We start from the raw sequence: 13,850 nt of genomic DNA on the forward strand, positions 1-13,850 counted from the left end.
ACTTTTTGAGGGGAAGAATGAGGGGTGAAGAATGATCCAACAAGGAAATCACGACAAGAGAAGAGGAGGAGGAGTTTGTTTTTCTTTATATAATAACAGTTTTAAAAGACATACGTTGCTAAGTCAGTCGATCATCCCGTCTCGTGGGTGACGAGGCGGACAATACGTACCCTTACCCTTATTTATAGCGCTTCAGCCCGCCCGCAGGTTCTGTTGCCTGAGCGAAGTGTCAAGGGGGACTCCCTGTATCGAATTCAACAAGGGCTAAACAAGGAACCGAAAGACACGAATGATCAACACGTATGCACTCTAAATAATAGGCATCTTATTTTACGAAAATGCGGAGAAGCTCTCTAACCTGCATTCTAGGCCCACATTGGTGTTGACGCTGACTTTGTCACAAGACCAGACATTGTTGATAAACATCAATCACTTTTATACACCGCAAATAATAGTCAAAACTTGATTAATAGGCAAATGCCTTCTATGCTTTTGTATTCAAAGTCAGGCTGTACATATAAATGTAAGCCATCCATTATACAAAGAAAAACTTTGTACTTTCAATCCTCCTCTTCTATGCATGGTGACTTTTCTTTCTCCTATGAATCGTCAACTAGACGTCCAGAATCCCACTTCTTCTTGGCCGCCTTGAGGAGCACATCCAGCTCTCCGCTCATGTCACACATGCTACGGAATGTACCCTCTTTCTTGTTGATGAGCTCCCATGGATGAGCATATTCCACCACCTGACCCTTGTCAAGAACCAGCACCTTGTCGTAATCCACAATAGTCGCCAATCGATGAGCGATCGTGATCACTGTGCCTGTGAGCTCTCGGATTGTCTCTTGGATCTTTGAGTCGGTAGCGTAGTCAATGGATGCTGTTGCTTCATCCATGACCAACACTGTAGGCGACTTCAGCATGGCTCGAGCCAGACACAGAAGCTGACGTTGTCCTTGGGACAAGTTGGTACCCGAGGCAGCCACAGGCGATTCGAGGTTCAAGAAGATGTTCTGGTTGGTCTTGGCGGTAGGCGAATCAGGAACTGTGGGTGTAGGTGGTGATGTTGCAGGCTCATCGGGTCCAATAAGCTGCACCCTTCGAAGAGCCGCAAAGATTTGATCATTTGTGTATTGATCAAAAGGATCCAGGTTGCTTCGAATCGATCCGTGGAATAATGTGGGATCTTGAGGCACAATGGTGATGTTCTCTCGCAAATCTTGAAGACCAATGCTGCCAATATCAAGTCCATCGATAAGAATCTTGCCTTCGTCTGCCTCTAGAGCTCGGAAAATAGCAAGAGCCAGTGAACTCTTGCCCGCGCCAGTTCTTCCAACAATACCAACCTTTTCTTGAGGCTCAATCTTGAGAGTAATGTTCTGCAAGACGGGGCTGAGCTCCTTGCGGTAGCTAGTTGTGTAGTCTACAAACTCGACGGATCCCTTTTGCGGCCAGTCGACAGGAGGTCGGCTGTCCTCCATAATAGCATCGGCCTCCTGCTCAACATCAAGATACTCCTTGATACGTTCCATAGAGTTCATGTTCTGTTCGTTGATGGCATAAAGTCGAACAAGCCACAAAACACTCTCGGTGAAACTCAAGGCATAGCTCAGGGAAATACCAGCTGCACCAGCATCGGTCTTACCAAGGTTAAGGATGAGGAACATGCCAGCGAAAAAGGCAACCAAGTCTCCAACAAGATCAGCCCGGAAGGCCAGCCATCTATTGCAAGCCCACAGGTAGATAAAGGGTCGACTCTGAACGTTGACCTTTTCCAGATTGTCTCGAATGAATCGTCGCTCGTCACCATAAGCTCGAATGGTTGTCATGCCACTGAGGGTTTCGCCGAATTGCTGGAAAAGGGGACTGCGCTGAACGGCCTCAAGTCGCTTGAGGTCGCGCGAGGCACGAAGGTAGAAGGCAGCGATGAGATAGAACAATACAGAAATACCGGCGGCGGCATAGAGGAACTTGGGCGTGATGTATGTGATGAGGCCAACTGTCATCCCAAGAGAAATGCCACAGCTGATCACACCAATGGCAACGGGTGCGATCTCTTGATCAACAGCCTCCAGATCCTTGCTGAAACGGTTCATCAATTGACCGAGCGGGGTGACATCGAAGAACTTGAACTTGGCCCGCGTGACAGATGCAATCAGCCGGTTGTGAAGGTGCTCCGATGCAGTCAGCGAACCCAAGAATACCCAAAGGTCTCTGAACAAGGCTGCAAGAGCACCAGCAATTCCGATGACAGCGAGGACAGTCAGGTAGTACATAGCATTGACGTTCTCTTGTCCGGCTTGCATGAAGATGGCTCCATTGAGCTGTTCAGGGGTGTCGTCTGCAGAACCAAATCGGACCGCGTTGGCAAAGCTGACCTTGGAGAATTGCGAGGTAGAGTAAGCGTTTGACTTGACCTCCATTCCAATGGGACCACCCTGTTCCACGTATTGGTTCGCCCACTCTCTGACCCAGAGGTTGGTAGCCAATCCAGAGACTTGCTGAGCAACAAAGACAAACAGAGCAACAACCCAGAACCACCACGGTCCCATAGCCTGAAGATAAAGCTTGAGAACTGGCCACTTGACTGAACCGGTGGCCTTGGTCTCTTCCATGGCATCCTTCTTTGGTTTGCTTTTAGTATCCTTGGAGCTGTCCACGCCGTCGAGGGCATCACCCTGGCCGTTTACCGTAGTCTCATCGTCGCCGACGCTGGAGGGAACACGAGAAGGAATTCTTGAGGGGTTGGCTGAGCCTGGCTGGGTCTTTTGGATCTCTTCACCAAGCTTGCCAGAAGCAATTACCTCTGCGGAGGGTCCCTGGATTTCAACTCGGCCATTGTCTAGCAGCACAACGTAGTCGGAGGAGGGAACGCAAAGTGTCGTGTTGTGTGTCACAAGAACACAAGTACGGTTTTTCATGAGCGGTCCTCGGATGCAGTTGCTGAAGATCCATTGCGCAGTGTGAGAGTCGACGGCACTCAGACAATCGTCGAGCAGGAGGTGAGCAGAGTTGGAGTAGAGTGCACGAGCCAGTGAGATACGTTGCTTTTGCCCACCAGAAAGTGTGATACCCTTTTCTCCAACCAGAGTTTCGTCGCCATTGTCGAGAATTTGAAGATCGCGCTCCAAAGCACAAGCTACAATAACATCGCGGTATCGTTGTTCTTCAAAAGGCATAGAAAAGAGGATGTTTTCGCGAACATTGGCATTGACCAACCAAGCAGACTGTGCCACGTATGCGATCGTGTTGGCCAGACCAGTTTCGGGATCGGGATGAACTTCTTCTCGGCTGCGACCACCAGGGCAGTAGACACCTCCCTCGATCAAGGTCATTTCACCAAGGAGACCCATCAACATCGATGTCTTCCCAGAGCCGGTAGGTCCTGCGATGATGTTAAGTTTGCCAATCTTGAAGTCAATGTCCACGTCCATGAGTCGGAATGCACGAGTGCTATCTTCAGAAACAGTCTCCTTGCTGCCCCAGGTTAGAGTGGCGTTCTTGAAACCAATGCGCCTGACGCCATCCTCATCCACGTTGTCCAAGCCGAGTTGAATGTACTTGTCAGTCTCTTCTTCCATAAGGAACTCCTCAACACGGTCGATGGAAACCTTGGTTTCCTGGACGTGAGCGAACATGTCACCGAATTGATCCAGAGGGACACGAAGAAGCATAAAGAGGGAGATGGCCGTGAAGGCGATAGACGGCTTCAGGGGCTTGTGCTCAACAAAGGTGTAAACGAGGAACGAGAAGAACGTAATGAGGACGGGCACGGAGTTCCAAATAGCAACAGCCAATGCCCAGACCATGAATCGCGAGCGCAGCGCCTTGAGCTCAGCCTGACGCTTCTCATCAATGATACGGCCAAAGCGCTGCTCCCAAGCAAAGTACTTGATGATGCGAATGTTTTGCAACACCTCGTTGGTGACATTAGTACGCTTGTCGGTGGCTGCAAGGATTCGCTTGGAAGTGATGGTGAAACCACGAGCAAGGCCATAGTTGATGGGCAAAAGGAAAATCATGACGACGATACCAGGGATGGCACTGAGACCCATGACCTGCCAGAGCAAAACAACGGCAACAATCAGCTGAGTAGGTGCAGAGGCACACAAGAAGTGGAGGTAAGCTGTAACCTCGGAGATCTTGAAACTGTCAATGGACATGAGGTTGATAATGGTTCCCAGATTGGCCTGCTCGTCGTTGGAATCGTCCTTCTTGTCATCCTTGATGCTGTCGTTGGCGGATTCGGCGTCGTTGGGTGTAGCCTTCTTATCGTCCTTCATGCCCAGCGCTCGCTTGACCTTGCCCATGAAACCATCCGGAGCCTCGTCGCCCTTTGTGGATTTAGGCTTGTCTTCGTCGAGCAACACCTTGTCCTTGCCAGCAGCAGCCTTGCGACGGAGGGCTTTGGCATAAATGTCACCAATGATGAGGGCTCGGACTCGGATACAAATCTTGCGACCAATCCAGAGAGCTTGGTTATCGGCATATGAACGGATGAGATCGACTACGGGGAGGCCAATGACGTAAAGCCAGAGAACGTTAATCGGTCTGTCATTCTCTGACACAGTACCGTAGTTTTCGACAAATTCGAGAATCACCTTGAGAAGAAGGGTTGGCGCAAAGGTAAAGAGACCGGCGAGTACGGCGAGTGCGCACTGAATGAGGAGGTCCCTCTTGAAGTACTTGAGAAGATGCATGGCAAGAGATCCCGTTCGCTTCATCTGACGGTAATCGGCGATAACAGCAGCGGCCTTGTCCTTGGGCAGAAGATTCCAGACATGCTCCATTTCCATAGGAGCCTTCCAGCCCTTATAGACAATTGCATCAACCCAACCAAATACGGCGAGAGAAAACAGACTGGCCAAGGGCTCGCGCGAAGGTTCAATGCCGTCCTCCCATTCCAACAGAACCGTCTTATTGCCCTTTCTAGTGGTCATTGCCATTCCGAAAAGGAGTGTAATGAGACCAAACTCGACAAAGGTTGTGACTTGATCGACTTGGCTGATGCCATCTTGGAGGAAGGCAGAACGAAAGAGGAAGACGGAAATGACCCAGTTGAAGCTGTAGAGAAAAGCCGTGTGGTTCCAGAGATGCGGGCCTCGCCATTTCAAAGCACCCAGAATGAGACGCAAGGTTGAGAGGACAAAAACGTAGACCCAGATAACAAGTCCAGTAATCGCTGCAGCACGACTATGACGTCCTTTGCTACCAGAGGAGAGCTGGATAACATTGACGGCAACAAGACCGGCAATGGCGAGTTCTTCGATGATTTGCGAAATCAATTGTCCAGGTGGGGTGTCGGATTGAACAATGGAACCTCGAGTCGTGGTCTTGACAAGGGCCAAACGACCTCCGTTAATCTCTAGTGCGTCATCGTCTTCGGAATCATCAACCTGTTCGGGAGGGAGATCGGTATGGCTATGTCGACGGTCCTCGGTTGAAAGCTGTTGATACCTAGCTTTGGATTTAGACCAGGAGCTGAATGCGCGGGTAATGGTGGTCCAGGCAATAAGCGCGACGGAAAGAAAAAGAGCGATTAGAGGAAAGAGGATCTGCAGATAACTAGAGCAGCACAAGAATTGGTCAGCCAGTCAATTGCAAGGTTGGGAATATATAGGAGCACAAACTCTTGTCGGAAACAGACACTGAAATCATCAATCCCCCATACAGGCCCCTCACACCGCGCAAACCCCATGGTTTCGGATTATTGCTGGTTATGAAGTGTCGAACTCACTGGGGGTGAGAGACGGCCACGGAGGCGGAAAACAAGAAATTTGCGGCGATAGTGCGACAATGATTAGAAGGGAATCAGACGGTATGAATTCGGGGCAGATGATCCCAATGGTGGGTTGCACGCGTCGGACCGGTAGCGGTGGCTGCGGCGTCAGAGGTCTCGTCGAAGAGTAAGGTTCCTTGTCGCAAGTATCCTGGTCAAATGCGACTTTGACTAGCAGACACCAAGAAGTCGGAGGGTTGTAGAATCGCAATTGATTGTGCTCAAGGCGTCGCAAGTGATATTCTGGTAATCGCAAAAGATGCTGATGTCGAGAGTCGCCTGTTGATCTTGAAGACGGTCTACAGAGTTTGTATGTGTAACTCTGAGCTTGGTCTGGTGAATGACGTCTTGTAGAGACCGTAAACAACTAAAAGTATACCTCAAGAAGAAAAAAAAGGGACAATAAGGAAAAAAGATGTTTTGTACTGATGCCAATGGAGGCAAATAGATGAAGAATACAGTCGAAAACAAAAGTTCTTGACTGTACCTACACTACACGTAGGACGGAGGAAGGAAGAGAGGGAAGGAAGGAAGAGTTGAAGAGAGAGAGAGAGAAGCCGTTGAAGAAAAGAAGCTGATGCAGAGCCAGAGCCAGTCCCAAACAATACAAGCCTGGCAAGAGATAACAAGACCAGACCAGACCAGTATTGGTTGGATGGAGAAAGTGGAGGTCGTAAAAAGGTGTGTCGGTCAAGTCAGAGGAGCGAGGAGTCAGGGAGGTGCGAGTTCGTGAAGCTCTTTAGTGGAGCTGGTCCCAGGCAAGGTAGACGATGCGAGCGATGGATGCGATGCGATGCTGCCCTGCACGAACCTGCATTCTACTAAGCTATTGTACCATGCCCGTACAGCATCTACCTGCTAGCCTGCCTAGGTAGACTAGATAGATGTCTGGGTCATTCCTTGGAGATGGTCTTGGTTCAATTTCCTAACCCTAAGCAATTGGGTACAAATCTCGGCAATGCGAACCATACATGCCAGCCTCACTCACATACACATTCTCTCGTACAGTAAACACAGAGTTAACAGGTCACTCTCTACCCGTACACCACGAGACGACACTTTGCTTATGAATGATGCCAGATTCATACCCCAGCTCCATGACGGGGTTGCGGGGACCAGGTACCTTGACTACTCCGCTTCAAGCAGGTGTCAGTTCGTCAGGATTCCATGTCATTTTACCACCGTGAATTGGTTGCTTGATTATCTGAAGCTTCAATCGAAACAAAATCCTACTGATTGATATCAACCCTTGTTACCTACCGAGTCACTGGTCATAGGCTTAGGTATGAACGTTAAGCCATTGTCTCAGACAGGTCACTCACACTACACAGGCCTCGACTAGTTAGTGCTATGGCTCGAGTTACCTGATCCAGCTAAGAGAAAAGGGCATTGTGACATGTACCTCATTACGAATGCCAGCCATGACGTTATGACAGCTTGGTTCGGATATCAGACTGTGTCCTCTTGGCTTGGACGGCCTGACTCAAGAGCAAAAGGGCAAGCTTTGTGGACATCTAATTATGGACAGCAATTCTTACGTCTGTTGTTTTTGAATCAAATGCCAGTACAACCTTGTCTAATTTCACAACACTCGCCTCAAGTCTGGTAGACACGGTGACGCCCTGAGATCACGATTATCATCAACTCAAATAAAAGTTCGATGCATCCAATCGATTTATTCGATTCTGAAATCTTAACAAGAAGGAATCGTTCAACTACCCCCCTGCTCTTCAAATACAATGCGGTCAAGAAACTCAGTCGTCAGCATCAAAGCTACCCTACAAGGATGACATCCGCACCATCCCGATTCATAAGCTGAAGTCTTGGGTTATTGTTGTCTTCAAGCAGGGATCATGTCTTCGGGAGCTTGCAGAAGAGGAAACATGCCAGCCACCATACGGTCTAAGGTAAACTCAATGTTGGGGTCGTAGATGATATGCAGAAATACGGCCTGCCCAATCACTTACATCGATTTTGAAGGCTTCAATGGCATGACTCTGGTACTACAACCATTGTGTGTTTAACAACAATCTGTGTAATACATCATCGCCATCGTTCAATAGGCCGATCGCACTGTAACCGTCGTTCATTCTCAGCCTCAACATATGCAGAGGGTCAAGACAATCACTTCGTCCGCCTATCTGATTGGTCTTTGAACAAATCTCACGAACCCTCACCGCCGGATCACCACTTCCAGATTCTCACGCGCCTATCCGCAGCTAACCTAGGTCCCTTGGAAATCCCCCCACGTTTCCCTGCCGCACATGTGGTTACACTCAACGTCTGTGGCCAATTGAAGCTTGATTATTATCGGTATACTGGGCGTATTCCTGTTGGACCTCTGTGCTATGATGCGAGGGGTCTCATCGCTGCAGGACCGGTGAGACTTGGAGTGATTCCATTGTGAGACAACAAGTAGACTAAAGACCAGTAACACGCAGTTAGGAAGGAGAAATATGCAATCAAGCAAGGTAGGAGATAACTATATCGTCAGGGTATTAGAAAAATGAGTCACCGGAAGCACAAGAGACGAAGTTGGCAGGTCAGTTTAGGCTACTAAGTTAGACCAGACTACTTCGGTCATTTATGGTTGTATCAAGGCCAACTTCTCTGTTACCGATTGACTCACCAGGGACAAACAAGCAAGAAAGGATTAAGCTGCAGCTTAGACTTGTCTTTGTGGCCTTCTTGGCTGACATGCTCACGACTCTACCCTGTACTTCACTGATGAATGTTTTACCCATTCGATCTTTGTAGAGATATGAGCTTAACAGTAGTACTTCACCGATACTTAAACAACATGTTGTGGCATTAAATATGTCATTCATGATCATTCTCGAGTTACATACTTCATGCTCGGGCCTTCCATGTGGCCTCGAGACATGACGCTCCTCTCCAACTAACCCATCATGACAGCTCTTGAGCTATTTTTGTAATATTGACACGGCAGATATTAATCACTGCCCCAATACCCGTTCCAACCAATTGACATCACTTCCCGACTCCTCCGGCTTGTGGCAAGGAAACAAAAAAACATGTTAACTATTTTATCTTTCTCATCCTCTTTACTGTTGATACATAATACGCCCGTCTTTAACGGGCTCCAACGTCGAGGCTGAATCAATCGTGCCACTCGTTCGTTCGTTTCGAAGGCTTTTAGCCCATGATCATGCCCTTCATACCGGACATATCACCCTCCTTAGCGGCGATTTCAAAGTAGCCGTAGATAATACTGCATCATGTTAGTGTGGATTCTGAAGTTTGAAGTGGATAAACTTACGTGACAGCAAGGAGAGTACCGGTACCTGAGCCAAGAGCACCGAGAAGGTCGCTGGTGACAGAGAGGGCACCAATGCAAGCACCACCGAAAGCGGCGGCAGTAGGAATGATGCGCTTGAGCTCCTTGTACATGGACTGGTCACGGTGACCGGCCATAACGAGACCCTGGTCCTTGAGCTGCTTGGCAACATCACGAGGGCTGGAGCCGGAAACCTCGATCCAAGTCTTGGAGAAGAGAGCACAAGCACCGAGCATGTAGATGATGTAGGCACTCATGTGGATGGGGTCGAGAAGGGCGTCCTTCATGCTCTGGGGAGGAGACATGTAGTAGACGAGACCGGAAGCAGCGTGGAGCTGAGAAGAACCATCCTTGGCCTCCCAGACACCGAAAAGACGGACGAGGAGGTTCTCAGAGAAGCGAGAGTAGAGCATCTGGCTGATAAGGAAGACGTTGGAAGAGAGAGCGGACTGCAGCATGATGGGCATGTTGGAGGTGTAGAACAGGCGGACGGGGTAAGAACCACGAGCACCACGCTGGCGAGAAGACTTGACGGGGATCTCGACACGGAAACCCTGGAGGTAGATGACAGCGGCGAAGACGGCAATGGTGGCCAGAAGGTTCATGATGTTGGGGAGGTTCTGGCGGTAGAAAGCCTCCTGGAGAGCTCGCTGCTTGTTGGGCCAGGTGAAGAGGAGGTGGAAGAGGGCAATAACAGCACCCTCAAACTCGGGACCACGGCCAGTGTTGATAGTGGTGGGAGAGAAAGCCTTCCACATGATGGACTCGCAGATGTTGGTGGCGATGAACAGAGAGATACCGCTGCCCAGACCGTAGCCCTTTTGGAGCAACTCGTCGAGGAGGATAACGATCATACCGGCAACAACCAGCTGGAGGATCAGAAGGAAGACGATACCAGCACCAAGGTCGGAGGGAGGTCCGTAGAGACCGGAGAAGACGTAGACAGTGGCGGTACCGGCGGAGAGGATGAAAGCCAGAAGCTTCTGGGCGGTCTGGTAAAGCTCTCGGTCGGACTTGAGGTCAAGGTTGACGTCGATCATGTGGGTGCCAGCGAGGAGCTGGAAAACCATGCCAGAGGAGATGATGGGGGTGATACCCAACTCCATCAGAGTACCACGGTTACTCGCGATAACCATTCGCAGCCAGTATAGAGGATCCGAGTTGTCGGAGGAGACGATACCGTAGAGAGGCATCTGGCTCATGACCAGGAAGATGAGGAGGGTGAGGGCCGTCCACATAAGCTTCTGGTTGAAGGGAATCTTGGTCTCCGGCTGCTGAACCTCTGGGAGGAACGGCACGAACGGCTTGACCAGGTCAAGGAAACGGACTGAGAGACATCGTGGTCAGCTTGGGCTTGATGATTCGGTACCAATTGAATAGCCATTGCGCGCATATGGTTGAGGTCGCGCGAGCTCAAACTTTGAGAGCTGTAGATAGAGCTTCGCGACCAGCAGAAACACACGGGTAGGAATTGACTTACGGGAACTCATGGTGGGCGACGACTAAAGAGAATGAACAAGAATTGGACTTATCATCCAATGCTGGAGAAAGAAAGAAAAGGAAGATGCTGAGCTTAAAGAGCCCAAGCGATTTGAAGGGTCGATGGGAGAATTAAAGGAGAGCTGGGGGCGGAGGTAGGCGATCTGGCTTCAATGACCCAAAATGTAGATGTGTCCAATATTGGGAGTGGAGTGACACGTGACCTTTCCCCAGCCAGGGGCGAAACAGCGAGAGCTTCCCTGAGCTTCCAGTGGAGGGAGCCTCTAAACAGTGGGCACCTCTTTAGCTGCTCCTGCTAAATTGAACAAAGGGGCACGAGGGGTTTCAGCTCTCTGAGACCAATTACACGTAGCTTAACTTTTTGCGCCCCACTCTAAGTTTTTCCGCCAAATTGACTTTTGCTTTTGCCTGTTCTGGAACTCATTTTGAGATGTCGTTATTAACGACTCAACAGTGATAATACTGTCGGGACGTTGGATACGGGAAAAGATATTGTCATCGCTATTTATGGCACTCTCACCCTAAATGCTTCAACGCCTGGGTTCTCTACTCAGGCGAAATGTCACTACAATGGCTACAAGAAAACCTCCAGTTGCGCCTCTTGTGGTTGTGCTAGGATCTACGGGCACGGGCAAGTCAGATGCAAGTCTCAAGCTGTACTCTGTATACTATGGACTCTGACATTAAATAGTTGGCAGTCGAACTTGCAACCAAATTAGATGGCGAAATCATTAACGCCGATGCTATGCAATTATACAACGGCCTTCCAATCATCACTAACAAAATTACAGCCGAGGAGCAACGTGGTATTCCTCACCATCTCCTTGGCCACATATCCCTGGATGAGCAGCCATGGGATGTTGACGACTTTAAGCGAGAGGCTACTCGCACAATAAGAGAGATTCGCGAACGAGGCCGCTTGCCTATTCTCGTAGGCGGATCGCAGTATTATGTCGATCCTATTCTCTTTAAAGAGGTTATTCTGGACGACCTGGAGCTGGACACCACCAAGTCATTTCCCATCCTACAGGAATCGGCTGAAGTTATGCTTCATGAGCTCCGAAAGGTTGACCCCGCCATGGCCGAAAGGTGGCACCCCAAGGATCGTCGAAAAATCCAACGTTCTTTGGAGATCTACCTGAGAAGCGGCAAGCGAGCATCTGAGTACTATGCCGAGCAACAGGCTCGCAAAGAAGCTGCACAAAAAGACGCCAACAAGGAACCTTGGGAGAACCTGTTGTTCTGGGTCTACTCTGAGCGAGAGGTATTGACAGAGCGTCTGGATAAGCGAGTGGACAAGATGCAAACGAGTGGACTCATGGATGAAGTACGTGAGCTTTACGATTTCAAGCACAAGAAAGAAGCAGAGGGTCAAAAGCTCGACATGACAAAGGGCATATGGCAGTCAATCGGCTACAAGCAGTTTGAACCGTACTTGTCTGCCATTGACGAAGGGCAAAAAGCTGCCGAGCTTGAGAAATTAAAGCGTGCCGGACTCGATAAGATGAAGGCGGCAACAAGACAGTACGCCAGCTACCAAACTCGCTGGATCAGACTCAAGCAGATCCCACGGATACACGAGGTTGGCCCCGAAGCCATGGGCAATCTATATCTCCTTGACAGCACTGATGTCAATGCGTATGGTAAAAATGTGGTTGAGCCTGCGGTACAACTGGCGCAACAATTCCTTCGAGGAGAAGAACGCCTACGACCGACAGATATCTCTACGCTTGCTCAAGAGGTTCTTACACAAGTTGGCAACCCGCCTCCTAAAGCGACACCATGCAAACGCGTTTGCGAAGTTTGTCATACAACATTGTTGACCGATGAGGCCTGGAAGCAGCATCTGAGGAGCTCAACTCACAGGCGTGTCGTTCGTAGGAAGGCAAGGACGGCTCTTGTGCCGGTGGAACATAAAAAGGAAAAGAAAGAGAAGACTGGAGAGGATGAGGCAGACTCTGGTCCAGAGCTGGGGTCCATGTTCTCTGAATGAGATACTTCAAGTATCGGATGGACTGCCATGAATACGTTCCGGTGCGTCAAGCAAAATAGACTTTATAATGGTCGCCCTTATGCAAATCGGCAATGGCCACGGCCAAGAGCTAGGCCGCCAATTTAATTCCTAGCTCGTTGCATGCTACCTTGTTATATGGAGCAATGCTTTGTCAGTGATGTCGAATGTGCTCATGACCACTTGAGGCGTGACAGTGACAATAGATAATTAGCCGCTGATCCGAATCTTGACTATGGGTCTTCGGCATTTTCAATGAAAACAAGTGCTGCAGAACTATATGCCACGTATAGAAATACTTGGCCTTTGTGTGGTCGGCAGACTCGGCCATATCCGTTCTTCGGGGTTGACTCATACCCCGGTATTCTGTCAAGAGTACTAACCTATGGGAATGGTATATTGATGATGTTATTCGGCATACAGGGGTATTCAGATCTCGGGCTTTTTCGTTAGCTAGACGAGGGAAAGTTTCATGATCCCCGATGAAGTCATTAAGAGCTTGCGGAGAAGAGGTCAAGCTTGAAAGTTGGAACCAAACGTTGATTTGGCGCGAACTTGGCTTGCATAAGCTACAGGTTTAAGCGGCTTAACCTCCCGCCCGAAGCTTCCGAGCTTTACGAAAAACCTAGACGGTTGTGTTAATTGTCATTCTTATTAATCAACTGAGTTTGGAGTATGTTACAGATCAACAACTATCGTTGACGTTCGTATTCGTTTAGCCAAGGCTGCTATTAGCGTCTCGGGTATCGTTCACGCATGGTTGATCTGATAATTTCTAGAATCTTGAGTCATCACCGCTGGGCCCGTTGCAGCGGACTTGAAATGCAAAAGTCCGCCGCTATTCAAAGAGGCGGTTCCCTCTCGGACCCGAGTACGCGCAATTGGTCCATTCGTACGTAGTTCTGCGTTAAACAGTGGATTTTTAACCCATGTGAAACTTTGAACTATGTGTCTTCGTTTGAACCCGATCAACTGAGGCCAGATAGGTTAGCATGTCATGGTGATGTTGGAGCTAGAAATCAGGGCAACAATATATCTGCCTAACAAAGCCCTAGACAGTTCCCTTTATGATAAATACCCAAGGCAGCAGAGAATTCATCCTTCTAATACTACCCCTGAATCACAGCTGACACGGGATTCGCGGGGTCCGGCATACGGGTTTAATTATTCCTAATTATTCCTATCCCGATGACATTTTATGCAGCAGCTGAGTTGACGACGTCCCTGTTGACTGAAGAAGCACCAAAAGAACTAGACAGCAG

The 13,850-nt window shown here is 49.2% G+C and overlaps 3 protein-coding genes across 3 annotated transcripts; 1 reads left to right on the forward strand and 2 right to left on the reverse strand.

The window, feature by feature from the left end:
* Positions 1-352: 352 nt before the first annotated feature.
* Positions 353-5,698, reverse strand: FGSG_09017 (uncharacterized protein; the record flags this gene model as incomplete). Its single annotated transcript, XM_011330483.1, has 2 exons — positions 353-5,565; positions 5,631-5,698. The coding sequence occupies 2 exons, from the start codon at positions 5,696-5,698 to the stop codon at positions 600-602; spliced, it is 5,034 nt and encodes a 1,677-aa protein (XP_011328785.1). The 3' UTR covers positions 353-599.
* A 2,883-nt stretch (positions 5,699-8,581) lies between these two features.
* FGSG_09016 (transporter SEC61 subunit alpha) lies at positions 8,582-10,679 on the reverse strand. Its single transcript, XM_011330484.1, has 3 exons — positions 10,558-10,679; positions 9,060-10,404; positions 8,582-9,011 (listed from the first exon to the last, which is right to left on the reverse strand). The coding sequence occupies exons 1-3, from the start codon at positions 10,565-10,567 to the stop codon at positions 8,936-8,938; spliced, it is 1,431 nt and encodes a 476-aa protein (XP_011328786.1). The 5' UTR covers positions 10,568-10,679; the 3' UTR covers positions 8,582-8,935.
* A 468-nt stretch (positions 10,680-11,147) lies between these two features.
* On the forward strand, positions 11,148-12,570 carry FGSG_09015 (uncharacterized protein; the record flags this gene model as incomplete). The annotated part of the gene is made up of 2 exons (XM_011330485.1): positions 11,148-11,240; positions 11,428-12,570. 2 exons carry the CDS (start codon positions 11,148-11,150, stop codon positions 12,568-12,570), a joined length of 1,236 nt encoding a protein of 411 aa, XP_011328787.1.
* Positions 12,571-13,850: the final 1,280 nt, after the last annotated feature.

The sequence above is a fragment of the Fusarium graminearum genome, chromosome 4, assembly GCF_000240135.3.
Source record: "Fusarium graminearum PH-1 chromosome 4, whole genome shotgun sequence".
In the NCBI taxonomy this organism is placed as follows: Eukaryota; Fungi; Ascomycota; class Sordariomycetes; order Hypocreales; family Nectriaceae; genus Fusarium; species Fusarium graminearum.

Bases quoted from the DNA above. Each gene is read 5' to 3' on its own strand.
- FGSG_09016 (XM_011330484.1), bottom strand. The intron at 9,012-9,059 runs GTAAGTTTATCC...AACATGATGCAG, and splicing joins GGTACTCTCCTTGCTGTCAC to TATTATCTACGGCTACTTTG.